The sequence below is a fragment of the Pan troglodytes genome, chromosome 16 (genome assembly GCF_028858775.2).
Source record: "Pan troglodytes isolate AG18354 chromosome 16, NHGRI_mPanTro3-v2.0_pri, whole genome shotgun sequence".
Taxonomy (NCBI): Eukaryota; Metazoa; Chordata; class Mammalia; order Primates; family Hominidae; genus Pan; species Pan troglodytes.
In genome coordinates, this window is record NC_072414.2 from 76,394,975 (window position 1) to 76,420,998 (window position 26,024).

Here is a 26,024-nt window from a genome sequence, read left to right on the forward strand (position 1 = left end):
CATCTTTTTTAATACAATGTCATCCCGAAAAAAATCACTTGGAGGGGTGGTGGCCCAGACTTCTGCATCCAGGGGCTTAGTGCAGACTTCTTAGGCTGGCCTGGAGGTGGTGCTATTTGCATGTGGTCAGTCTGGGATAATAAAGATGCTACCAGGGTATTGGATAAGAATCACTAGCTGAACTTCACTTTGCATCTCTGTAATTGGATTCAAGAGGTTAATTAGTGAAAAACAGGTGAATTTCACATAATCTTTGGAGTGGTGCAGAGGACTTTCTAACACAAAACTCACAGGCTGTAAAAAGATAAGATTAACAAATTTGACTGCAAAAAAATTTCAAATTTCTATATTTAATAAACCAGCAGAAAACAAACAGCAAACTGAGAAAGAGTAGCAACTGCTGTGACAAAGGGATAATTTTCTTAATATACAAAGAGCTCTTACAAATAAATCCAATTTAAAAATGGGAAAAGGACCGGGCACGTGGCTCATGCCTGTAATCTCAGCACTTTGGGAGGCCAAGACGGCTGGATCACCTGAGGTCAGGAATTCAAGACCAGCCTGATCAACATGGTGAAATCTCTGTCTCTACTAAAAACACGCAAAATTAGCCAGGTGTGGTGGCGCACGCCGGTAATCCCAGCTACATGGGAGGCTGAGGCAGGAGAATCACTTGATCCGAGATCGTGTCACTGCACTCCAGCCTGGGCGACAGAGGAGGGAAAAAAAAGCAGTCATTTCATTGCAGGTGCCTCCAGTAATTGCTCAGTGCAAACATACATAACTATTCTATCACAGACCATTAAGGGTGTCTCTCTCCATTTTTAGATTTTCCGCTTGAGTTTCCAGGTAGTTTCTCACCTGTTTTCAAGCAGGGTTGGGGCAGCCGTTTCTTCAACAGCGCCAGCCGTAGAAACACAAAGATGGAGGCCAACCTCCCACACCCGGGCACCCTCCCTTCCCCTATACTGAGATTGACAAGTAAGCAACCCGGTGATCAGTACTAAAATGGAGACGTCAGCCAGGTGCGGTGGCTCACACCTGTAATTCCAGCACTTTGGGAGGCTGAGGAGGAAGGACCGCTTGAGCCCAGGGGTTCGAGGTCAGCCTGGGCAACATATGGAAACCCTGTCTCTATGAAATGTAGATCCTGTCTGTGTGTGTGTGTGTGTATAAATAAATAAATATATATATATACAAATACATACATATATATTTAAAAAATAAAATGGGGACGTCCAACACTTGTACTAGGGGCGGTGTCTCGGCCTGGGGAGGTGGTGATGACAGGGCAGGCTCCACCCAGGAGAAGCTGGAAGAATGGGAGTTCCGCGGCAGAGGAGGCGGGGCAGGGCGTTCCTCCAAACACAGGAATACCACGTGCGAAAACAAAGGGGTGTGCGAAGACCGGGTGCATGTGTACAGCTGCAAACTGGGGGAAAGGCGCCAGGCTTGGGCGATGAGGATTTGTTCCCCCATGGATTCCCTTCCTGCCCAGGGTCCGCTCTCGCCGGTCGAGGGTGCCTAACAATACTCCTTGCCGCAAGGTTCGCAGCCGAAAAGGTCCTTCAAGTCCGGCCATCCAACTTTCACTTTTTATAGACAAATATACAGAGGCCTTAGATAAGTGAAACGGCTTGTCTCGGGTTACAGCTCTGGCCAACACAGGGTTTCTGACGGTCAGTCTGCGGATTTTCCTGCCTCTGGTCCGCAGGCACTGCCCAGGCTGTCAGCCCCAAACCCTGCTCCGGGGACCGTGGACGGACTACATCTCCCACAATGCCTTGGGCCCAGCCTCCCTCCTGCCGCCCGGCTGGGTGCCGTCTCCACCAACAGAAAGGCAGAATTTCCAGGGCCGTTCTCGGCAGCCAATGAGCGCGGCGGTGGGCGGGCCTCTCCCGTCCATTGTTCTCAGTGCCCCACGGGCTTGAGCCGGGGTGAATCTGGAGGGGCCGGGCCGAGCCCGGGGGCGCTTTCGCACGCGAAGCAGCCGCTAGAGCAGAACCTGGTCTCCCGAGAGGTGAGCCGGAGAGGCAGGCCTGGAGCCGCGCGGACCCCGGGCAGTAGCCCGAGGTGAGGGAATAGTGGGCCTGGAGCCAGCTGCCGGCAGCTCTGCTGGGGGAGGGGCGTCGGGGTCGCGCTCCGTGTCCTGCGGGCCTTGCAGCCCCGATTTACGCGCCGGCTCCGCTCCGCGAACCGTCCCGGACGCGTCTCCCTGGCGGAGAGCTCCTTGCCTCTCCTACCGAGAAGCGCAGGCTTTGGACGGAAAGGGGCATTCGACGACATCCCGCGCAGCGTACACGTTTTACAGATGGGGAAACTGAGGTTCAGAGGGGGCGTGTCGTGCCCCAAGTCAGACCGCAAATTAGCTGACCTGGCACACTTTTCCCAGGCTCCCAAGTAGGAAGAGTTCTCTTACACCATATGCGTGTTTCTTCTAGTCATTTGAGTAAATACACGTTGAGAGCTTCGGTTTTCCCACTAGCTTTTATTTTTTGTCCTTTTTTTTTTTTTTTAAGCTTTTGTCAGCTTTTCTCCCCTTTTCATTGAGGGAGGGTTGTTAGTTGAGTCTTTATGATGTAGTAATGATTTTTTTTTTAATTTTTTTATTTTTGTAGAGACTGGGTCTCACTCTGTTGCCCAGGTTGGTCATGAACTCCCGGCCTCAAGCCATCTTCCCTCCTCGGCCTCCCAAAGTGCTGGAATTACAGGCGTGAGCTACAGCGCTTGGGCTAAAAATAATTTTATATTGCTTTTATAATATTTTAAGTCGTTTGCAATTCCACTGCTTTCAATATTTTGTAGGTGCCGTCCCGTTCTTTTTTCCTGTGAGTTCTTTTTTTTTTTTTTTTTTTTTTTTTTTTTTGAGACGGAGTTTTGCTTTTGTTGCCCAGGCTGGAGTGCAATGGCCTGATCTCCGCTCACCGCATCCTCTGCCTCCCGGGTTCAAGCGATTCTCCTGCCTCAGCCTCCGGAGTAGCTGGAATTACGGGCATGCGCCACCACGCCTGGCTAATTTTGTTTTTAGTAGAGACGAGGTTTCTCCGTGTTGGTCAGGCTGGTCTCGATCTTCCGACCTCAGGTGATCCGCCCGCCTCAACCTGCCAAAGTGCTAGGATTACAGGTCTGAGCCACTGCGCCCGGCTGTGAGTTCATTTTAAAGGGAATTGAGGACTTACTGTGTCTATGGTTTTTCTGCCCTGCTGATTTTGTGTTTATCCAGTATTTTCATATCAGAAGGATTATCTTAAATCATTAATGATTAATCTTTGTCAGTATAATTTTTAAAATATTAAAAACATACAGCGTAATGTGCAGATCTTAAATTTCATATGTTTGCTCTTGTGCCGCCATTGCCAAATGAAGATATTGAAAATTTCCATCATCCCAGAAGGCTCCTTTGAGCCCCTTTCCTGTCATTACCACCCAAAGGTAGCCATTATTATAGCACAGTTTCTTTTCTTTTTTTTTTTTTTTTTTGAGACAGAGTCTGGCTCTTTCGCCCAGACTGGAGTGCAGTGGCACGATCTCGGCTCACTGCAACCTCCTCCTCCCAGGTTCGGGCAATTCTCCTGCCTCAGCCTCCTGAGTAGCTGGGATTACAGGCGCCCGTCACCATGCCTGGCTAATTTTTGTATTTTTGGTAGAGACGGGGTTTCACTATATTGGCCAGGCTGGTCTCGAACTCCTGACCTCAAGTGATCCGCCTGCCGAGGCCTCCCAAAGTGCTGGAATTACAGGCAACCACGTCAAGCCTATAGCACAGTTTCTAATACATGCTGCTATATGGGTGTGTCATAGTTTATTAGCCATTCCCTGCTGCTGGATTTTTAAGGACTCGATTTTTTGGTTATTTTTTTAAGATAAAGTACTGAGGGGCCGAGGCTGGTTTGGAGAGTATATGCATGTTTTAAACTTCATACTTAAAGTATGGTAATAATGCAGTTGAGATATTGCCTTTCTTCCAAAGAAGCTCAGAGTGCTTTGACATCTGATCCATTGCTGATCCTTAAGATGCCCCCATAAAAACAGAAACATGAGTGTTATTATCTTTATTAGGTGGTCACCGAGTTTGGTGACTAAGTTGTATGTTAGGTCAAGGTCACACAGTGCAAGTCGAAACTGACTTAGGAGAGTCCTCAGTATTTCAGTCATGGGTTTTTCCCGGGGACTTTGCATTTCTGATACTCATTCTTTGGTGTTTTGGAAGGAACAATGCTGTATTTTTTGTGCTTGGGATACTTTTTTTTTTTTTTTTTTGAGACGGAGTCTCATTCTGTTGCCTGGGCTGGAGTGCAGTGGCGAGATCTCTGCTCACTGCAACCTCCGCCTCCTGGGTTCAAGAGATTCTCCTGCCTCAGCCTCCCAAGTAGCAGGAACTACAGGCCCCCACCACCACGCCCGGCTAATTTTTGTATTTTTAATAGAAATGGGGTTTCACCATACCTCAGGTGATCTGCCCACCTCGGCCTTCCAAAGTGCTGGGATTACAGGCATGAGACACTGCACCCAGCCTTTTACCACAGAGAGATGTTTTCAGGAATAAGCCATTTTTTCTTTAAGAAGAACAGGAAACGTCTGTTGGTTTGCATATGTAAGGACCACTTGGTGGTCTGACCTGGGCTTTTGTGAGTTAGATTGCTTTAGGACAGTCTACCTATGGATTATGGTTCTCTTTTTTGTTTCTCAGCGGGACTACTTGTTGATATTTGAGGAGGGAAGTGTCTTACCTGAGAGCCTGGCTGGAGAAGACTGAGGTCCAAGGCTTGAAGCCTAAGTGATTGCCCCAGGACTGTGGATGATGGCTGCAGACATCCCGAGAGTGACCACTCCGCTGAGCTCCTTGGTCCAGGTGCCTCAAGAGGAAGATAGACAGGAGGAGGAGGTCACCACCATGATCCTGGAGGATGACTCCTGGGTGCAAGAAGCTGTGCTGCAGGAGGATGGCCCTGAGTCTGAGCCCTTTCCCCAGAGTGCTGGCAAGGGCGGCCCCCAGGAGGAGGTGACCAGGGGACCACAGGGTGCACTCGGCCGCCTCCGAGAGCTCTGCCGGCGCTGGCTGAGACCAGAGGTACACACCAAGGAGCAGATGTTAACCATGCTGCCAAAGGAAATTCAGGCTTGGCTGCAACAGCATCGGCCTGAAAGCAGTGAGGAGGCAGCGGCCCTGGTGGAAGACTTGACCCAGACCCTTCAGGACAGTGGTGAGACACAGAACCTCATAGGGAGAGGGCGGGAGCACCCTTCCAAGGTAGAGGAGTGTGGTGTTTCGGAGGAGGAGAAGGTGGTGTCCAAGGCAGAGTGGGGGGCCAGCGCCATCCCTTTGCTCTGTCTGCAGGCAGTCAGCGTGTTCATCAGCCTTTTAGTGTCCTCACTGTGTGCAAAGTCAGCTCCAGAGGTGCTAGGAGGGCCTTAGAGCTACATTTGAATTGTAAGCACAGTTTTTACTTCTGTGTTTATTTGGAGTGGTTGGGAAGGTGATGGAAGTTAAACGGGAGGAGATGGAGACCCCTGGCACCTTCACGTGGTTGTGCAAGAAACATCCAAATGGTTCTTGCAATTAGAGAAAACAATCTGATATTTTCAACATGACTTTTTTTTCTTTTTTCTTTTTTTTTTTCCTTGAAACGGAGTCTCGCTCTGTCACCCAGGCTGGGGTGCAGTGGCACAATCTTGGCTCACTGCAACCTCCGTCTTCTGGGTTCAAGCAGTTCTCCTGCCTCAGCCTTTTGAGTAGCTGGAATTACAGGCGCACGCCACCACGCCCGGCTAATTTTTGTATTTTTCGTAGAGATGGGGCTTCACCATGTTTGCCAGACTGGTCTCAAGCTCCTAACCTCGTGATCCGCCCACCTCAGCCTCCGAAAGTGCTGGGATTACAGGCGTGAGTCACCACGCCTGGCCCCAAAGTGGTTATTTTTATGAAACCAAGAGAAATGACAAGTAAACCAGCTAATAACTAGGGACTTTCTGTGGTATAAAGTAATCCTAGGCTCTTAAAATCGTAATTTCAAACTTGAGCTCTTTGCAATAGTTACTCTATTTTTTTCCGGTGTTACTAATAAGTATTGGGATTCTGGCTTGCCGTTTAACCGCTGTCTCCCTCCTGGTTTTCCATTGTAACGTGGACTCACTTGATGACCAAATGTTTACTTCAGATGTACCTGTGCCTTGAGGGCTGTCTCAGGGCTCGAAGGATATGGCTGCCTTTGTGCTGATGAAAACTACGGAAGTTCAGAGAAGGGAGCGGAAGTTCAGAGAAGGGAGCGTGGAGAGGAAAGGTCAGGTCAGAGAAGGCTTCCTGGAGGAGGTGACACCTAAGCAGGAGGTTGTAGAAGGGAGTAGGGTGTGGCAGCTGAGAGGAGCTGTGCTGAGCAGAGGCTTGGAAGGGCAGAGCCACGGTAGTTTATACCTTTGGGTGACAGGAGAGCTGGCAGATTGGAGTGGCAAGTGTGTTTTTAGGAAGTGGTAGGAAGTAGAGTTTGGGGGAAGGGTGGGTGAGGGCTTGGACTGAATGTTTTGCCTCAGCGGGTTCTTGAACTAGACCCCCAAGGGGCATGGGAAGAAGCGGAGTTTGGCAACAGGATGTAGGTTTGATTAGGGTAGTGAGAGGCTAGGGGCAGGAGAGCAGCCAGGAAGCTCCCTTGTCTTCAGGTGTGCAGTGATGGGGGTCTGCCCCAGATGGGGCACGTGTGAGAAAGAACTGATAGTCACCATGGCTAGCACTTTCCAAGCTCTTTCTGCAAGCCAGGAAATATGCTTAGCATCTAATATGGAAAACTCATGTAATCTTCACCACCCTGGAAGATAAGCAGGATTATCATCACCAGAGATCCCTTAAGATCATGTGCCTTTGTACCAGGCAGAACCAAGATTTGAACTTATGTGTGTGAGGACATAGCCCATGTTTTTAAGCGTTGTCATATGTATGATTCTAAGAGACACTTCCTAGTGGGTGTTGGAAGTTGGGGATGCAGATGGAATTAAGACAGTGACTACAGAGCATCTGGCCTGGAGGATTCAGAGGACTGGGAAGAGAAGAGAAGGAAACTGAAGTGGATTTGGGGCAGAGACTATCACAAACTCCAGGGACTGGGTGAATGAGTAGAGCTGTCCTCTGGAGAAAGGGACTGACGCCGAAGGTCTGCAGTGACCCAGCCCTGCCCTGGGCACCTTCATGCCTGTCTCACTAAGAATCCTGTGAGTGGCTGGCATTGTCATTTCACAGATAGGAAATATAAGTGCAGGAAACTCACATGGCTGTTGAGTGGTGGAGCCAGGATTCAAACCCAGACCTGTCTCTTTCTGCATGGAGATCTCAGTTTTGCTTGAAGCAAAGTGCTTGATTTTCTTTGGCCCTGAAAAAATAACTGCATTTTATTCCTTCTATTAAAATAGCAAACCTGTCTCCCTATTTTACAGCTGTCTTTGCTTCCCTTCCGGTGGAGGTGACCAGTTTGTAATGAACTTCTGGATCTCCAGTCAGATACTATGGAGGAGAGAGTGATGGAGGGCTGAGGAGAGGCCTCAGGTTGTTATTTGGTTGGGGAGGCACAGAGCAGAGGTTCAGGTCTCAGCAGGTGTCAGAGGTGATTACAGCCCTTCCCATCCACCTTGCAGCAGGGGCTTTGTGCCTTTCATCTTTAACTGGGCACCTGAGATGGGAACCAATGGGGACCATCCCAGACACATGGGTTTGTCTGTCCCTGACTTCTGCCTCTGAGATTGTCTTTGTTGGTCTTTGTTTAATAAACGCCCGGACCTTCCTCATGATTGCTCACAGGAGTCCCTGCGTTTGTCTTCATCCCTTCTCAAACATTTACTCGACATAAGGCCGTGTGACCTCTATTCTGTTTGTCCAGCTTATGACCTTTGGACACATTCACCCAGCACAGGACATTTCTAGGCCTGGTTAGTCAGTGGCGGTTTAATGTTTTTCTAACAGGAACCTCTGGGCACTCACAATTCAAGTACCTTCTAATTCTAATGAAGAGCGGACCTATATTAATAGATTAAGTGGCAGAGCTTATGTCTCTCTGTGACTGTTTCCTGAGGACATTTTACTCTCCATACCCAGCCCTAATCCAGATGCCTGGAGTTTCTCACCTGAATTCTTGGAGCAGCTGCCAAACTGAACCTGTCTTCAGCTTCTGCCCCTTCATCGCAGCTCTTCCACTTCTACCAGAGTGATGGGGCACTCCTGCTTAAAAACCTTCATGAGCTTCCCAGTATCTACCAAATCAAGCATGACCTCCGTGTTCTGCTTGGAATCCGTGGCTCTGTGGGACCTGGCCCAGACCTCCCCTGCAGTCTTTTCCCACCCCTGACCCCCCATGCTCTATCCCCACTCCATTCAGACCAGATCTTGCTCTTTCTTGAACACAGCCTGTGCTTTAGTTTTTGTTTTTGTTTTTTTGAGACGGTCTTTCTCCGTCCCCCAGGCTGGAGTGCAGTGGTGCCATCTGGGCTCACTGCAACCTCCACCTCCTGGGTTCAAGTGATTCTCCTGCCTCAGCCTCCCAAGTAGCTGGGATTACAGGTGCGTGCTACCATGCCCAGCTAATTTTTGTATTTTTAGTAGAGACAGGGTTTCACCACATTGGTCAGACTGGTCTCGAACTCCTGACCTCAGGTGATCCACCCACCTTGGCTTCCCAAAGTGCTGGGATTACAGGCGTGAGCCACCACGCCTGGCTTTTGCTCCTGGATTTTTGGCTTGGAATAGCCTTGTCCCATCTCTGTGATAAAATCCCAGTTGTTCTTTGAGTGCCCACCCGTGGAGACCCTCTTCATAAAGCTGCTCTTAAACCCTGTCCCTTTTCCCCATCCCCAGTTCCACATACCTGGGAGCACCTCTAATCACCTCTGCTAGAAGTCGTCTCCCCCAGAACATTTGGATTCTCTCTCTTGGCTTTTTATCATAGTTCACCTTCTTTTCTGTTTATATGAATACTTGTCTTATTTCTTGTAGGAACCTGTAAAATCCTAGAAGACAAGGAACCTGTCTTTTTCCTTTCTCTTTCATTCCCCCTCTTCCCTCTCTTCCACCCTACTCCCTCTTCCTTTCCCTCTCCCTTCAGTATCATGAACCTCGGAGCCCCACCCTAGAACTCCTGAATCAGACACTTTGAGGGTGGCTGGGCGAGATGGCTCACGGCTGTAATCCCAGCACTTGGTGAGGCCGAGGCGGGTGGATCACTCGAGGCCAGGAGTTCGAGACCAGCCTGGCCAACATAGTGAAACCCCGTCTCTGCTAAAAATACAAAAAAAATCAGCCAGGCGTGATGGCATGTGCCTGTAATCCCAGCTACTTGGGAGGCTGAGGCAGGAGAATCGCTTGAACCTGGGAGGCGGAGGTTGTAGTGAGCTGAGATTGCGCCATTGCACTCCAGCCTGGGTGACAGCAAGACTCTGTCTCAAAAAAAAAAAAGAAACTGAGGGCGATGCCCAGCATTCTAAGTGATCCTGATTCAAACTCCAATTTGAGAACCTCTGCACTAGACCTCTGTAGACCTCTGGTTCTCAAACTCAGCCGCACATTAGAATTACCTGGGGGCCTGGAGCCTACTCCAGGGATCCTAATTTTCTGATTTAATTGGTATGGGGTATGGCCTGGGCAAGGGAGTTTTGAAAGTGCCCAGGTAGTTCTATTACGCTGCAAAGTGTAAAGAGCACTGCCATAGAGCTTTGTTCTTCGGGGGGTGGTCAGTGGGCCAGCAGCATCAGCTCACCTGGGAGTTTGTTAGACTAGGACTGTCAATCTCACCCAGCCCCGCTGAAGCAAATTTGCATTTGACAAGCTCTCCAGGTGATTCCTATGCTCTTTGAAGTTTGAAAAGCACTACCCAGGAGAGGAATAGAGGTTATCAACTTCAAGCCTACTCTTGTCCAACAGTTGAGTGAAAGAGTCACAGCTGACCTCTCCAGCCATCCTCAGCATCATCTGGCTTTCAGCCATCAGAGGCAACAGGTGATTTGTTTTGAGCTTGCTGCCCCAGCAAAATGCTCCCTTAATGACCACAAATGAACACATACATTCATTTGTCTCAGCCAGAAAGGGAGTGGAGAGTGTTACAGCTTATGTCTTTTTAAAGCTACAATTCTTAGCTTCAAAACAAAATTACTTTTTTATATATATATACACATATATATCTATGAGATATATATCATATATGATATATGAGATATATATCTCATATGATATATATATGAGAGAGAGAGACAAAGCCTCACTCTGTCAACCCAGGCTGGAGTGCACTGGTGTGATCATAGCTCACTATAACCTCGAACTCTTGGCCTCAAGTGATCCTCCTGTTTCAGCCACCCAAAGCACTGCGATAACAGGAATGAGCCACTGTGCCCAGCCCAAAAATTACCTTTAATTTACTCAAATGTTTGAAAAGTATACCGGACAGAATTCTTAGGGAGCGGTAACGTTATACCTATGAAATGTTTAGCATTCATGTATTTCACCTGATAACAGTCCATTGCTGTTTTTATCAGCAGTTAGTCTTTCAAGCAGCCAGAGTTCAGGGGGAACAATGCTCCCAGTCCCACTGGGCTTGCCAGGGCAGCGCTCTAATGCAGAGAGCCCTAGTGAGAATGGAGCTGGGCATACCCTATATCGGAACCACTTCTCTATTTTAGACCAGTGGCTGAAACACAGGGGTAGGTCACAATCAGGCAGGAAGGGGCTGGAGAAGAATTTTGAGCCAAACACACACCAAAGCACCAAAGACTGTGACCAGTTTATTTCATTGTTACAGCAAAGTCAGGTCTATCCCCTATTGACATGAGTCTTCCCCATGTTCATTCTGGTATGCTCTGTGGTGCGGGAGAGAAAGAGGAGGCCTGTGGCCAGGCGAGGACATGCAGGGCCCTGTGAACGGTCACAGGAATTTGTGCTGTGCACGTGAGGCCAGAGCCCACGTGGCAAGTGCGAGAAATACAAGGACCGTCGGCTGAGATCGAGCTACGGTGGCAGCTTTTGTCCACTGACAGATAAGGGGAGAGGTCCTGTGGCCCTTCAGGGACTGTTCCAGTGAATGATTTTTGGACAGTGGTCAAATCATTTTGAAAAAACTAAAATTGGATACCTACTTTGCAGCTTACAAAGAAATAGATCCCTGCTTTACAAGTTACACAAAAATAGGTCCCAGATGGATTACAGATCTGTAATAGACAGGATCTGAAATGACATGTGAGAGAATATTTTTGTAATCTCAGCATGCGGGAAGGACTTTCATGTTTGTTTGACAGGAACCTCTAGGCACTCACAATTCAAGTATGAAGTGTGAATAAGCAATACAGAAGTCATCAAAGCTAGATTGGACTCAAAACAGAAGTCTTTCTTTCTTTTTTTTTTTTTTTTGAGATGGAGTCTCACCCTGTTGCCCAGGCTGGAGTGCAGTGGCGCCATCTCGGCACTGCAACCTCCACCTCCAGGGTTCAAGTGATTCTCCTGCCTCAGCCTCCCGAGTAGGCGGGATTACAGGCACCCACCACCACTCCCGCCTAATTTTTGTATTTTTAGAAGAGATGAGGTTTCACCATGTTGGTCGGGCTAGTCTCAATCTCCTGAACTCAGGCAATCCGCCCGCCTCTGCCTCCCAAAGTGCAGGGATTACAGGCGTGAGCCACTGCACCCAGCCAAAACAGAAGTGTTTCATATAAAAAACGATACTGTGAATCAAAAGACAGCATACACATTAGGAGGAAATATTTGCATCCAAGTCTCATGTAGCAGATCATGAGTCAAAATCCTTGATCTACAAGAGCCTCTGCAAATTCATAAGAAAAGTCAACCAAATAGAATAAAAGGTAAAAGATATAAACAATTTAGAAATGAAGAATTAAAAATTATGAAAATATGTTCTGGCCAGGCGTGGTGGCTCACGCCTGTTATCCCAGCACTTTGGGAGGCCAAGGTGGGCGGATCACGAGGTCAGGAGTTCAAGACCAGCCTGGCCAACATGGTGAAACCCCATCTCTACGAAAAATACAAAAAAAATTAGCCAGGCATGTGGTGGTGTGCACCTGTAATCCCAGCTACTGGGGAGGCTAAGTTAGGAGAATTGCTTGAACCCAGGAGACAGAGATCATGCCACTGCACTCCAGCCTGGGTGACAGAGCAAGACTCCGTCTCCAAAAAAAAAAATTTTTCTTTTTAATTAGCCAGGCATGGTGGCACACACCTATAGTCCCAACTACTTGGGGGCTGAGGTGGGAGGATCACTTGAGCCTGGGAGGTCAAGACTTAAGTGAGCCAAGATCCCACCACTGCACTCCAGCCTGGGAGACAGTGATATACTGTCTCAAAAAACAACAACAGGCCAGTCGTGGTGGCTCACACTGTCATCCCAGCACTTTGGGAGGCTGAGGCGGGTGGATCACCTGAGGTCAGGAGTTTGAGACCAACCTGGCCAACACGGTGAAACCTCATCTCTACTAAAAATACAAAAATTAGCTGGGAGTGATGGCGGGCGCCTGTAATCCCAGCTACTCAGGAGGCTGAGGCAGGAGAATCGCTTGAACCTGGGAGGCAGAGGTTGCCAAGATCGCGCCACTGCACTCCAGCCTAGGCGACAGAGCGAGACTGTCTCAAAAAACACAAAACAAAACAGAAAAACAAGAACAACAAAAAAGTGGATGTCTGGGCCATCCAGCCTCTTACTCATAAGCCTGCTTCCTCAGAAGCCGCCTCCCTACATCTGCTCATATCCACAGAATGTGCTCCTCTTGGCATCCTGGAGTAGCCAAAGCCATTGCTATCAGTAAAAAAAATTTTTTTTTAATTCCCAGCTGCCACCATCTCCTCTCATCTCCATTCACAACGTGGTAAGAATATTATTTTTGTATCTGACCAAAACCAGTTTCTGAGTTTTCATTTTCTTAATTGGCCCCCAATAAATAAAGGAGGGACTCGCCTGCCCTTGAACGTGCTCTGCTGTGTGCTCTGGATCTCATAGGGGCCAGCCTTTCTCAGGGGGCCTGGAGAGGGCCAGGGATCCCTTATTCTTCTCAGCTCAGTGACTTTTTCCCATTTTGGAGGCCCTTGTCAGTCAGATCACCTGAAGGGCCACTCTTTTCTGTCCTGTAGAATGACTCCTGTGTCTCTCTGGTCTTAGAGGGCAACTTGTGAAGAACTGCCAACCTTCCTTTGGTCTTTGCTGGATAGCAGCGGTGTTTGTAAAGATAGGACTGGTCTTTGAGCAGTACAGTGAAGGGGTTATTGGGCCTGGATTCTACTCAGAGGGACCTCCTTAGTGAGGTTTATGATATTTATGTTATACAGCAGTGTAGAAATGACCTTCTAAAGGCCAGGAGCGGTAGCTCATGCCTGTAATCCCAGCACTTTGGGAGGCCGAGGCAGGTGGATCACGAGGTCAGGAGATCGAGACCATCCTGGCTAACATGGTGAAACCCTGTCTCTACTAAAAATACAAAAAAATTAGCCGGACGTGGTGGTGGGCGCCTGTAGTCCCAGCTACTCGGGAGGCTGAGGCAGGAGAATGGCGTGAACCCGGTAGGCGGAGCTTGCAGTGAGCCGAGATCATGCCACTGTACTCCGGCCTGGAAGACAGAGTGAGACTGCATCTCAAAAGAAAAAAAAAAGGGGGAAATGACATTGTAACCAAAATTGGGGTTGGGAGGAATAAGGTGGTTTTATAAGATATGTTTTTTGATTGTCTTGTATGTAATACCTGGGAGTTTAAAGACTTGACATTTAAAAGAAGATAGCCCCATAAATTAAGTATCACACTTAAAGGCTGCCAGATTTTAAAGAAATTCTTTCATATGTTCATCTAATAGTTTGATGCTGCTATTTGGGTTTTTTGTTTTAACATTTAAATCTTAGATCCATTTGGGATTTGTCCGTTTCTGGGTCCAGCTTGAATTTTTCCATTTGAATTGAATTTTTCCAGTTTTCCGTAACTAGTTCTTCCAGCATCATTTATTGTATGTTGTGTCTCTTCTCCATGGATTTAAGAAGCCAACCATATTGTATGCTAAATTTTCACAGTCATTATACAGATTATCTTTTCTGTTCTCCTGGCCTGTCTATTTCTGTTCCACTTGTATAAAATTCTGAACTTACATATCTATTGAATCTATTTCTGGAGTTTTTATTTTGTTTATTTGGTCTGATTGTCTATTAATGTTTTAATTATTGAGATTTCATAATGTTTTTGTTTTTGTTTTTGAGACAGAGTCTCGCTCTGTTGCCCAGGCTGGAATGCAGTGGCACGATCTCGGTACACTGCAACCTCTGCCTCCTGGGTTCAAGCAATTCTCCTGCCTCAGCCTCCCAAGTAGGTGGGATTACAGGCGCCCGCCACCACACCCAGCTAATTTTTGTATGGGGTTTCACCATGTTGGCCAGGGTAGTCTAGAACTCCTGACCTCAGGTGATTCACTTGCCTCAGCCTCCCAAAGTTTTGGGATTACAGGCGTGAGCCACTGCCCCCGGCCAAGATTTCATAATGTTTTAACATCTGACAGAGATAGTCCCTCTCCCCTCCAATTTTAGTCAATAATCTTTCTTTTTTTTTTTTTTTTTTTTTTGAGATAGAATCTCGGTCTGTCACCCAGGCTGGAGTGCAGTGGCACGGTCTCTGCTCACTGCAACCTCCACCTCCTGGGTTCAACGATTCAACGATTCTCCTGCCTTAGCCTCCCAACTAGCTGGGATTACAGGCATGTACCACCATGCCCAGCTCATTTTTGTATTTTTAGTAGAGATGGGGTTTCACCATGTTGGCCAGGCTGGTCTCAAACTCCCAAGCTTGCGATCCGCCCACCTCTGCCTCCCAAAGTGCTGAGATTACAGGTGTGAGCCACTGCTCCTGGCCTCTTTTTTTTTTTTTTTTTTTCAGAGACAGAGTCTCACTCTGTCACCCAGGCTGGAATGCAGTAGCATGATCATAGCTTACTATAATCTCAAACTCCTGGCCTCAAGCAATCCTCCCACCTCAGGTTCCTGAGTAGCTGGGACTACAGGCAAGTGCCAACACACCCGGCTAATTTTGTTTTTTTTTTGTAGAGATGAGGTCTTGGCTGTGTTGCTCAGGCTGGTCTTGAACTCCTGGCCTCATGCAATCCTCTCACCTCAGCCACCCAGAGTGCTGGGATTGCAAGCAATAATCTTATCTTTTTTAGTGTTTATTTTTGCAAACCTCTACTTAGCTGCATGCTTTACCAGTTTTAAATGTGAATTCTTTGAACTCCCAGGTTATTACAGATGAGGCAATCAACGAACATATCCTATAAACCACCTTATTTCTCCCAACCCCAGTTTTGGTTAGAATGTCATTTCTTCACTGCCGCATAACATTCACAAGCTCTTTAATCACCCCAGTTGCCATGGTAGTTTTAGTCTTCATTCTAAAGTTAAATTTATTAGGTGTTCACCCCCCTAGCAGTCCATTAATTTGTGTATGTTCAAAGCTGTTTGCCTGTAGGTTTATACTTGAAGGACAGTTTTGTCGAATATAGAGAAATCTTTTTTTTTTCCTGAGATAGAGTCGCCCAGGCTGGAGTGCAGTGGCGCGATCTCAGCTCACCACGACCTCCACCTCCTGGGTTCAAGCAGTTCTCCTGCCTCAGCCTCCGGAGTAGTTGGGATTACAGTCACGTGCCACCACACCCAGCCTGAATATAGAGAAATCTGAAACCAGTTGATTTTCTTTCCCCTTGTAAGTGATTTGATCCTTTTGCTGTTGTCCACTGGTCTTACTGTTAGCCACCCTGGGTTAGTTTTTTTGGCCCACCGTGTAGCTTTCACATGTTCTTATATCCTTATAGGTTATATCTTTAAGTATTAGTTCTTTTTTTTTTGAGACGGAGTCTCACTGTGTCGCCCAGGCTGGAGTGCAGTGGTGTGATCTCAGCTCACTGTAACCTCCGCCTCCCGGGTTCAAGCGATTCTCCTGCCTCAGCCTCCTGGGTAGCTGGGACTACAGGCATCTGTCACCACACCCAGCCGATTTTTGTATTTTTTTAGTAGAGACGGGGTTTCACCATATTGGCCAGGCTGGTCGCGAACTGCCGACCTTGTGATCCGCCTGCCTCGGCCTCCCAAAGTCCTGGGATTACAGGCGTGAGCCACCACGCCTGGCCTTTAAGTACTAGTTCTATTGCTTTGTTTTTTTGAGAACTCCAGTTATATTTACTGATTCTCCTTTTGCCTAACTTCTGTTTCTATCTTTTTGTTTAAGATAGGGTCTCACTCTGTCACCCGGGCTGGAGTCCAGTGGTGCAAACATGGCTCACTGCAGCCTCTGCCTCCTGGCCTCAAGCAATCGTCCTGCCTTGGCCTCTTAAGTAGCTGGGTCTAAAGTGTGTACAGCCACACCTGGCTAATTTTTGTATTTTTTGTAGAGATGGGGTGTTGCCATGTTTCCTAAGTTGTCCCAAACTGCTGGGCTCAAGCGATCCACCTGTCTTGGCCTCCGAAAGTGCTGGGATTACAGACCTGAGCCAACGCGCCTGGCCCTCTGTCATTCTTTTTAATCCTTTTAACCTATTCCTTTGTTTCCATTTCCTGTCATTGCTTTCTTATTTTGGTCCTCTTTTTCCCATTCTTGGAATGGTGCTTTCCAAGATGCCTATTCCCATTGCGCTCCTTTTCCTGTTGTCTTCATTTCTCTGGCTGATTTTCCCTCCTTTCCTGAGTTCTTCTAGTGTACATTTAATCTCTTCCTGTTGTCTCACCATCCCTTCTTCAAGCTCTTCTCTGTGGTATTCCTTTATAAAGGCAGTTGCCTCATTTAATTATTTTTATGGATGGAAATGGTCACTTTTCTCAGTAATAGTAATTCCTTGGGCCGGGCTCCAGCCTATAATCCCAACACTTTGGGAGGCCGAGGCAGTTGGATCACTTGAGGTCAGGAGTTCGAGACCAGCCTGGCCAACATGGCGACACCTTATCTCTATTAAAAATACAAAAACAATGAGCCGGGGGTGGTGGTGTGCACCTGTAATTCCAGCTTGTCAGGAGGCTGAGGCAGGAGAATCGCTTGAACCCGGGAGGCAGAGGTTGCAGTGAGCCAAGATTGTGCCACTGCACTCCAGCCTGGGTGACAGAGTGAGACTTCATCTCAAAAAAATAAATAAATAAATACCTTGGATTAATGTGCGTGGGTCAAAGGCTCTTTCCTTCTCTGCTCTCCAGAAACAGCTTCCTGCGTACTTGGCTGCCCTGTGTGATTCCGGTTGCAGCCTCACCTCCTTTGCCTCTCTGAACCAAAGAAGCCAGCCCTGCTTACCCCAGTTCCCAAACACAGGAAGTGATTTTCTGCCTGAGCTTTCTGAGTTCTGTTCCCTCCCACCCCAGGGCTTTCCATGCTTATTCATTCCATTTCCTTCCTCATTGCTTTTACCCAGTCTGCTGTTTTGGGAAGCCCTGACATGTATTTTGGTGCCTACATATTTTATCTTCTGATCTCACTGAAAATAAAATTGGATTTTACTTGTTTTCCTTGTTGCTTCCAAGCTCATTGGAGAGCTAACCAGTTCTGATTTTAAAACAGCAAAAACAGCCTTATTAGCTAATGTTACCTATTCAATTACTAAAATCACCCAAAAAAATGTTTTTGGTCATGTTAGTTTGCTAAAAATTAATCAGGGCCTTGGCCTGCAGGTTCTTCTAGAAGAGAGATACTGGCAGGGCTCTGTGCTCAAAACTTGCCAAAAAACTGTCTTCCGGCCAGACATGGTGGCTCACGCCTATAATCCCAGCACTCTAGGAGGCGGAGGTGGGCAAATCACCTGAGGTTGGAAGTTCGAGACCTGCCTGACCAACATGGAGAAACCCTGTCTCTACTAAAAATACAAAATTAGCCAGCCGTGGTGGCACATGCCTGTAATCCCAGTTACTTGGGAGGCTGAAGCAGGAGAATTGCTTGAACCCGGGAAACAGAGGTTGCAGTGAGCCAGGATCGCGCCACTGCACTCCAGCCTGGGCAACAAGAGCGAAACTCTGTCTCAAAAAAGAAAAAAAAAGAAAAAACTGTCTTCCATGGCCAGGCGCAGTGGCTCACGCCTCTAATCCCAGCACTTTGGGAGGCCAAGGCGGGCGGCTCACTTGAGGTCAGGAGTTTGAGACCAGCCTGGCCAACGTGGTTAAACCCTATCTCTACTAAAAATACAAAAATTAGCCAGGCGTGTTGGCGTGCGCCTGTAGTACCAGCTACTCAGGAGGCTGAGGCAGGAGAATTGCTTGAACCTGGGAGGCGGAGCTTGCCCTGAGCCAGGATCGCGCCACTGCACTCCAGCCTGGGTGACAGAGTGAGACTCCAGAAAAAAAAAGACTGTCTTGCAGGAAGTTGAGGAAACACAGAATTCCTGGTTCTGCTGAGTCAGAGTATACCTTGTGCCCCTTGTGCCTGTATCTGTCCCCTAATGATACGAGGGGTGGGGCTGGAGGGCAATTCTGTGAACCCACAGATTACCAGCAGCATGTGTGTCAGTGTAAGCATGGAGTGTAATTATATGCCTGTTTTCAACTTTAAAGGTGATCTTATGGCCAGGCGTGGTGGCTCATGCCTATCATCCCAGCACTTTGGGAGGCCAAGGCAGGAGGATCACTCAAGCCCAGGACTTTGAGACTAGCCTGGGCAACATAGCAAAACCCCATCTCTACAAAAATACAAAAAAATTAGCTGGGTGTGGTGGCATACACCTGTATAATCCCAGCTACCTGCAAGGCTAAGGTGGGAGCATCACCTGAGCCCAGGAAGTTGAGGCTACAGTGAGCTGCGATCTCGCTACTGTACTACCGCCTCGGTGACAGACTAAGACCTTGTCTCAAAAAAATAAAAAATAAAAATAAATGTGATCTTAAATTGACTGAAGGCAAGAGTGGAGCCCAGGTCCTGCCTGAGAGGGGCATGTCCAATTTTATCATGTTCATATGTGAGAGTTTATATTAACTTACAGAAAATTAATTGAGCATCTAACCTTAAATAAAGTTTTTTAGCTTTAATAATAGAAATGTCACTAGGAGTTCGAGTGCGATAGCTCACACCTGTAATCCCAGCACCTTAGGAGGCCCAGGTGGGCGGATCACCTGAGGTCAGGAGTTTGAGACCAGCCTGGCCAACATAGTGAAACCCCATCTCTACTAAAAATACAAAAATTAGCTGGGCGTGGTGGTGTGCGCCTGTAGTCCCAGCTACTCTGGAGGCTGAGGCAGGAGAATCTCTTGAACTCAGGAGGCTGAGGTTGCAGTGAGCCTAGATCTCGCCACTGCAGTCCAGGCTGGGTGACCAAGTGAGACTCTGTCTCAAAAAAATAGAAAAAAGTGCAGCTTTTTTTAGGATTGAGGTCAAGAGGGAAATTTCCTCCTCAGGCTCATCAAGAGGACATTGTGTGGTATAAACAATGTCATCAACAACTTCCTGGCAGCATTAATGTTCCCAACAGCCATTAATTTTTTTTTTTTTTTTCGAGACAGAGTCTTGGCTCTGTTGCCCAGGCTGGAGTGCAGTGGCGTGATCTCGGCTCACCAAAGCGTCCACCTCCTGGGTTCTAGTGATTCTCCTGCCTCAGCCTCCCAAGTAGCTGGGATTACAGGTGCCTACCACCATGCCCGGCTAATTTTTTTGTATTTTTATTAGAGACGGGGTTTCACCATGTTGGTCACGCTGGTCTCAAACTCCTGATCTCAGATAATCTACCCACCTTGGCCTCCCAAAGTGCTAGGATTACAGGCATGAGCCACCATGCCCGGTGTCAGCCATTAATTTCTAATGACACTTCTTAGGGTGTCAGCCAGGGCTATGAAGCCAACACACTGTTCAGTAAACACAGTTCTGCCGGGGGTCAGAACAGTGTGATCCAGGCTCAGCTCTCTGCTGCTTTGGCTTCATCCTCGGGTAGATTTTACAGTCCCTCATCTAAGGAAGGGGCTATGTTCTTCTAGCAGTCCTCCCTAATGATTTCTTTTACTCAAATATTTGGGCAGTGGAAGGTTTAACAAGTTCCTGGAAGACATATTACCAAATAAAGATCTATTCATGGCTGGGCACGGTGGCTCACGCCTGTAATCCCAGCACTTTGGGAGGCCAAGGTGGGCGGATCGAAAGGTCAGGAGATCGAAACCATCCTGGCTAACATGGTGAAACCCCGTCTCTACTAAAAATACAAAAAATTAGCCGGGTGTGGTGGTGGGCGCCTGTAGTCCCAGCTACTCGGGAGGCTGAGGCAGGAGAATGGCGTGAACCCGGTAGGCGGAGCTTGCAGTGAGCCGAGATTGCGCCACTGCACTCCAGCCTGGGCCACACAGCGAGACTCCGTCTCAAAAAAAAAAAAAAAAAAAATCTATTCATAAGCTCCCACTGCAGACAAATTTGAGGGCTCTTTTAACAATCCAGTTAACTTGCTTCTAGTCATTGGTATACACACCTAGGGTCCTTATTGCACGGGCTCTGTCATCTTTCCTGTGTCTAAATACAAAGTAATGCGGTCATAAACACCAGATACATGTTAATACAAGAAATTATTATATAAGCTCCTTTTGAAAGGAGACTGAGCTTTAGGGAAATGTCTATGGTACCAATAAAAAAACTCATTCATGCACTCATTACATTGAATCAAGCACCAGGCATTATGGTGAGTGTGGGGGTAATTGGGTAGGTACCCTGTTTATGTCCTTTAAAATTCCCACCTGACCTCATTTTCAGATGAAGACACAGGTAGTGGGGACATGGAACCCAAATCTTTAAGGCTTTGAAATTCTGGGTGATTGCCACAAAGATTACGAGGCCTGACAACCAGTCAGAATGAAATAAGCCTGGGTTGTTGTTTTTGTTTTTTTTCCATCAGCTTTTAAGTTCAGGGGTACATGTGCAGGATGTGCAGGTTTGCTACAAAGGTAAATGCGTGCCATGGTGGTTTACTGCACAGGTCATCCCACCACCTAGGTATTAAGCCCAGCATCCATTAGCTATTCTTCCTGATGCTCTCCCTCCCCCTCCCCCACAGGCCCCAGGGTGTGTTATTCCCCTCCATGTGCTCATGTGTTCTCTTCATTCAGCTCCTGCTTATAAGAGAAAAGATGCAGTGTTTGGTTTTCTGTTCCTATGTTAGTTTGCTGAGGATAATGGCTTCCAATTCCATTCATGTCCCTGCAAAAGATATGATCTCATTCTGTTTTTTGGCTGCATAGTATACCATGGTGTATATGTACTACATTTTCTTCATCCAATCTATCATTGATGGGCATTTGGGTTGATTCTATGTCTTTGCTATTGTGAATAGTGCAGCATTGAACGTGTGTGCATGTATCTTTATAATAGAATGATTTATATTCCTTTGGGTATATTAAACCTGATTATTAAAGGCTTTGAGGATTTCCTAGCCTCTTTGTGTTCACTGGAAGTTTAATTTTTATAAATTTCCCCCTTCGTTTTCTTTTGTCATCATGACAGGGAGTTGAGTAGACATTGTATGTTTTTCTTCATTGTTTCAGATTTTGAGATACAGAGTGAAAATGGGGAGAACTGTAATCAAGACATGTTTGAGAATGAATCACATAAGATATTCTCGGAAATGCCTGAAGGTGAAAGTGCTCAGCACTCCGATGGGGAAAGTGACTTTGAGAGAGATGCTGGCATCCAGAGGCCCCAGGGACACACCCCAGGTGAGGACCACGGGGAGGTGGTTTCTCAGGACAGGGAAGTTGGCCAGCTCATAGGCCTGCAGGGCACCTACCTAGGGGAGAAGCCCTACGAATGTCCCCAGTGTGGGAAGACCTTCAGCCGGAAATCCCACCTCATCACACACGAGAGGACCCACACAGGAGAGAAATACTACAAATGTGATGAATGTGGAAAAAGCTTTAGTGATGGTTCAAATTTTAGTAGACACCAAACCACTCACACCGGGGAGAAGCCCTACAAATGCAGAGACTGTGGGAAGAGCTTTAGCCGGAGTGCCAACCTCATAACCCACCAGAGGATCCACACGGGGGAAAAGCCCTTCCAGTGTGCCGAGTGTGGCAAGAGCTTCAGCAGGAGTCCCAACCTCATTGCACATCAGCGCACCCACACGGGAGAGAAACCCTACTCGTGCCCCGAGTGTGGAAAGAGCTTTGGCAACCGATCCAGCCTTAACACGCATCAGGGGATCCACACTGGAGAAAAGCCTTACGAATGTAAAGAATGCGGCGAAAGCTTTAGTTACAACTCCAACCTAATCAGACACCAGAGAATCCACACAGGAGAGAAACCCTACAAATGTACCGACTGTGGGCAGAGGTTCAGCCAGAGTTCAGCCCTCATCACCCACCGGAGAACCCACACAGGAGAGAAACCCTACCAGTGCAGCGAGTGTGGGAAAAGCTTCAGCCGCAGCTCTAACCTGGCCACACACCGGAGAACCCACATGGTGGAGAAGCCCTATAAGTGTGGGGTGTGCGGGAAGAGCTTCAGCCAGAGCTCCAGTCTGATTGCACACCAGGGCATGCACACAGGGGAGAAACCCTACGAGTGCCTGACATGTGGGGAGAGCTTCAGCTGGAGCTCCAACCTCCTCAAGCACCAGAGGATCCACACGGGAGAGAAACCCTACAAATGCAGCGAGTGTGGGAAATGCTTCAGCCAGCGCTCCCAGCTCGTAGTGCACCAGCGGACCCACACGGGCGAGAAGCCCTACAAATGCCTCATGTGCGGCAAGAGCTTCAGCCGGGGCTCCATTCTGGTCATGCACCAGAGAGCCCATTTGGGAGACAAGCCCTACAGGTGCCCTGAGTGTGGGAAAGGCTTTAGCTGGAACTCAGTCCTCATTATACATCAGCGAATCCACACTGGGGAGAAGCCCTACAAATGCCCCGAGTGTGGCAAAGGCTTCAGCAACAGCTCTAACTTTATCACACATCAGAGAACTCACATGAAAGAGAAACTTTATTGAAGTGGCAAAGAGTGAAAGTGAGGGACTGGCCTGGAGTGGGAGTTGCCACACTGCCCCAACAGTGATTCCCTTTCAAAGAGCTGTGCTTCCTAAACATTCTGGGGGGTTTTGCCAGAGTCTTCCCCTTGCTCATCCTCATTTCCAGGACACTGTCATTTTAGTGGTCTGAGTCAAGTCCCGTATACATTCAAGAACAGGGCATAGGCGTGGAAGGTCTGGAAAGTTGGGTCTTTTTCCCTTACATTGGGTGACTTGATTGGCCCCCTCTCATGATTCCTCTGTGCCTCAGTTTCCTCTTTGGTAAAATGGGGGGAAATGTTTCTCCATGTGGAATGGAAGACAGCATGGCCCACAACGTGGGCCGAGTCCTCAGAGAAATACTGGAAATCATTGGTGTGGTTCTGGTTGTTTTGTTGTTTTGCTGCCACGTTGTTGGGCTAAGGTGCCTTCACCTCAAGCTGTTAGTGTTCCAGGGCACCCCAAGCTGTCAATTAGAATCTGCTCTTCTGGCTTTGGTGTCTTGGGCTTTGATTTCAGGTCAAGATGGAGGGGCTTCTCCAGTTCTGAGTCACCCACGTGAAGGAAAAGCCCCTTTCTATTTCCAGAAAGTGTCAGGAGCACAGAAACTTGAGGAAGTACAGCCTGGAGCCAGTGTCCCAGTGTCCTTTCCATTGGTAAGAGTTGGACAGGGCCTTCAGGAAAGGGGTAAACCGAGGACATTTCAGTGCTTGCTTTTGTCTCTGCCTACTGTCCTGTGGTAGGTCAGCTACCAGGGGAACATACTTGTTCTCGTGGGGTTTTGTCCTGGAGAGTGTAGTGAAGTCCGAGAGCCCCAGCTGCCAACCCATGGTGGATGGTAACTTCTGTCTCATCAAGAGTAAAACAGTCCTGCACGCAGCAGGGTGGGTTTGTGCCTTTGGCCCAACGGGTACATAGCCCCATAATTTCTGAATTATTCTATGCACTTGTTTCCCTCTTCTTTTATTTTTTATTTGATATATGCCGACCTAGAATCCTGTTGGGTAGCTTTTGTATACTAAGAACATTATTATTATTATTATTATTTTTGAGACGGAGTCTCACTCTGTCGCCCAGGCTGGAGTGCAGTGGTGCCATCTCAGCTCACTGCAAGCTCTGCCTCCCGGGTTCACGCCATTCTCCTGCCTCAGCCTCCCGAGTAGCTGGGACTACAGGTGCCCACCACCACACCCAGCTAATTTCTTTTTTTGTATTTTTAGTAGAGACGGGGTTTCACCGCGTTAGCCAGGATGGTTTCGATCTCCTGTCCTGGTGATCTGCCCGCCTTGGCCTCCCGAAGTGCTGGGATTACAGGCGTGAGCCAGCGCACCCGGCCAAGAACATTATTTTTAAAGAAGTGTTAACTTTGAGGACATATCTGTTCCCTGGAGATATTTGGGCTTGAATCAGGAGTTTGTCCTACAGGTGTTGCCCTTGATCTCAGGATGCTACCAGGGCTTTGTTCTCGGGATCCTCGCACCTGGAGAGTGAAGACGGGCATGACGGCAGGTGAAGGGGTTTGCTGTGAAGGAAGAGGAGATAAGGCATTTCCAGGAAATGGGAAACTGCCTTCTCCTACACATGGGGCCTGTGCTCAGAATGGGCTTAGTTCTTATAGGATGGATGCTCAGTATTCCTTAATAAAGTAGAGTTCCATTCTTTTCCTGAGTCTGTCTTTTACTGTGTTAAAAACCTGAACTAGGCTGGGCGTGGTGGCTCACACCTGTAATCCCAACACTTTGGGAGGCTGAGGCGGGTGGATCACGAGGTCAGGAGATCAAGACCATCCTGGCTAACACGGTGAAACCCCGTCTACTAAAAATACAAAAAATTAGCCGGGTGTGGTGGTGGGCACCTGTAGTCCCAGCTACTTGGGAGGCTCAGGCAGGAGAATGGCATGAACCCAGGAGGCGGAGCTTGCAGTGAGCTGAGATCGCACCACTGCACTGCAGCCTGGGTGACAGAGCAAGACTCCATCTCAAAAAAAAAAAAGTCTACAATAAATGGTAAAAAGAGCTGGCACAGTGGCTCACACCTGCAATCCCAACACTTTGGGAGGCCAAGGTGGGTGGCTTGCCTGAGCTCAGGAGTTCGAGACCTCCCTGGGCAACATGGCAAAACCTCATCTCTACAAAAAATACAAAAAGTAGCTGGGCGTGGTGGCAGGCGCCTGTAGTTCCAGCTACTCTGGAGGCTGAGACAGGAGAATCGCTTGAACCCGGGAGGCAGGGGTTGCAGTGAGCCGAGGTCGCCCCGCTGCACTCCAACCTGGGTGACAGAGCAAGATTCTGTCTTCAAAAGGAAAAGAAAAAGAGAAAAAAAAAAAAAAAAAAAAGGAAAAGATAACCAAAAACACAATCGCTTCACCCTCAACATGGCCCTCTGGTCCACCTCTGCAAGTCTTTTACCTGACTTCCGTCACTTCCCTTTCCCAGTCCCCACAATGGCTGTGTACCCTTCGGCCATTCTCAGAATGTCAGCTCCCAGGCTCAGCTCACATCTGAGAACCCTGAACCCGTCAGGTGTGAACTCCCCCTGTTTCCCACCTCCAGGCCAACAAACTCTCTGCGCTCCCTCAGCCTCTCACCCCTACGCTCAGCCTGGAGCTATGCTTTCAGCTTCATAGTAACCTCCACCCGGAGCTTCCCCTCCACTTCTCCAGGATCAGGACCTTGCCCCATCAGCTCTTTCCTGTCTTGATTTCAAGTCTCTCTTGGCTTCTTCCTGCCACCTACTCACCTGCTGAAGTTGTTCCTGGAATCTCAAACTCAGCATGTCCCCTGACTGCTTCTCCTTGCCTTTCCTCTTTGTGAGTAGCACCGCCACCTATCGTGCCTCACCCAATCCCAAAACCTGGGATCATCCAAGACGCCTTCCTCCCTCAGAGCCATTCATTCGGGAACCACAGCGTGCACATTCTGCCTCCCTACTCAGCATTCCCAGCCTCAAAGCCCCTGGCAGAGTTCAGACCTTTGCCTGGCAGCTGCCACAGCCCTTCCTGGTTGCTTCCCGGCAATTTTACTTCCGTTTCCTGCCTCAGCCTCTTGAGTATCTGGGATTACAGGCATGCGCCACCACTACTTCCTTCCTGGTTG

The 26,024-nt window shown here is 48.1% G+C and overlaps 1 protein-coding gene across 6 annotated transcripts; it reads left to right on the plus strand.

Annotated features, from left to right (window-relative positions):
- Positions 1-4,798: 4,798 nt before the first annotated feature.
- Positions 4,799-24,597, plus strand: ZSCAN2 (zinc finger and SCAN domain containing 2). 6 transcript variants are annotated; one of them, XM_016927325.4, is made up of 3 exons: positions 4,799-5,204; positions 5,339-5,431; positions 21,473-24,597. In XM_016927325.4, exons 1-3 carry the CDS (start codon positions 4,799-4,801, stop codon positions 22,909-22,911), a joined length of 1,938 nt encoding a protein of 645 aa, XP_016782814.1. In that variant the 3' UTR covers positions 22,912-24,597. The 6 variants fall into 6 exon arrangements, with proteins under 6 accessions (XP_016782814.1, XP_063651404.1, XP_009428010.1 ...); XM_063795334.1 differs by lacking the exon at positions 5,339-5,431 and having other exon boundaries at positions 21,473-21,643; positions 23,449-24,597; XM_009429735.5 differs by lacking the exon at positions 5,339-5,431.
- The last annotated feature ends 1,427 nt before the right edge of the window (positions 24,598-26,024 follow it).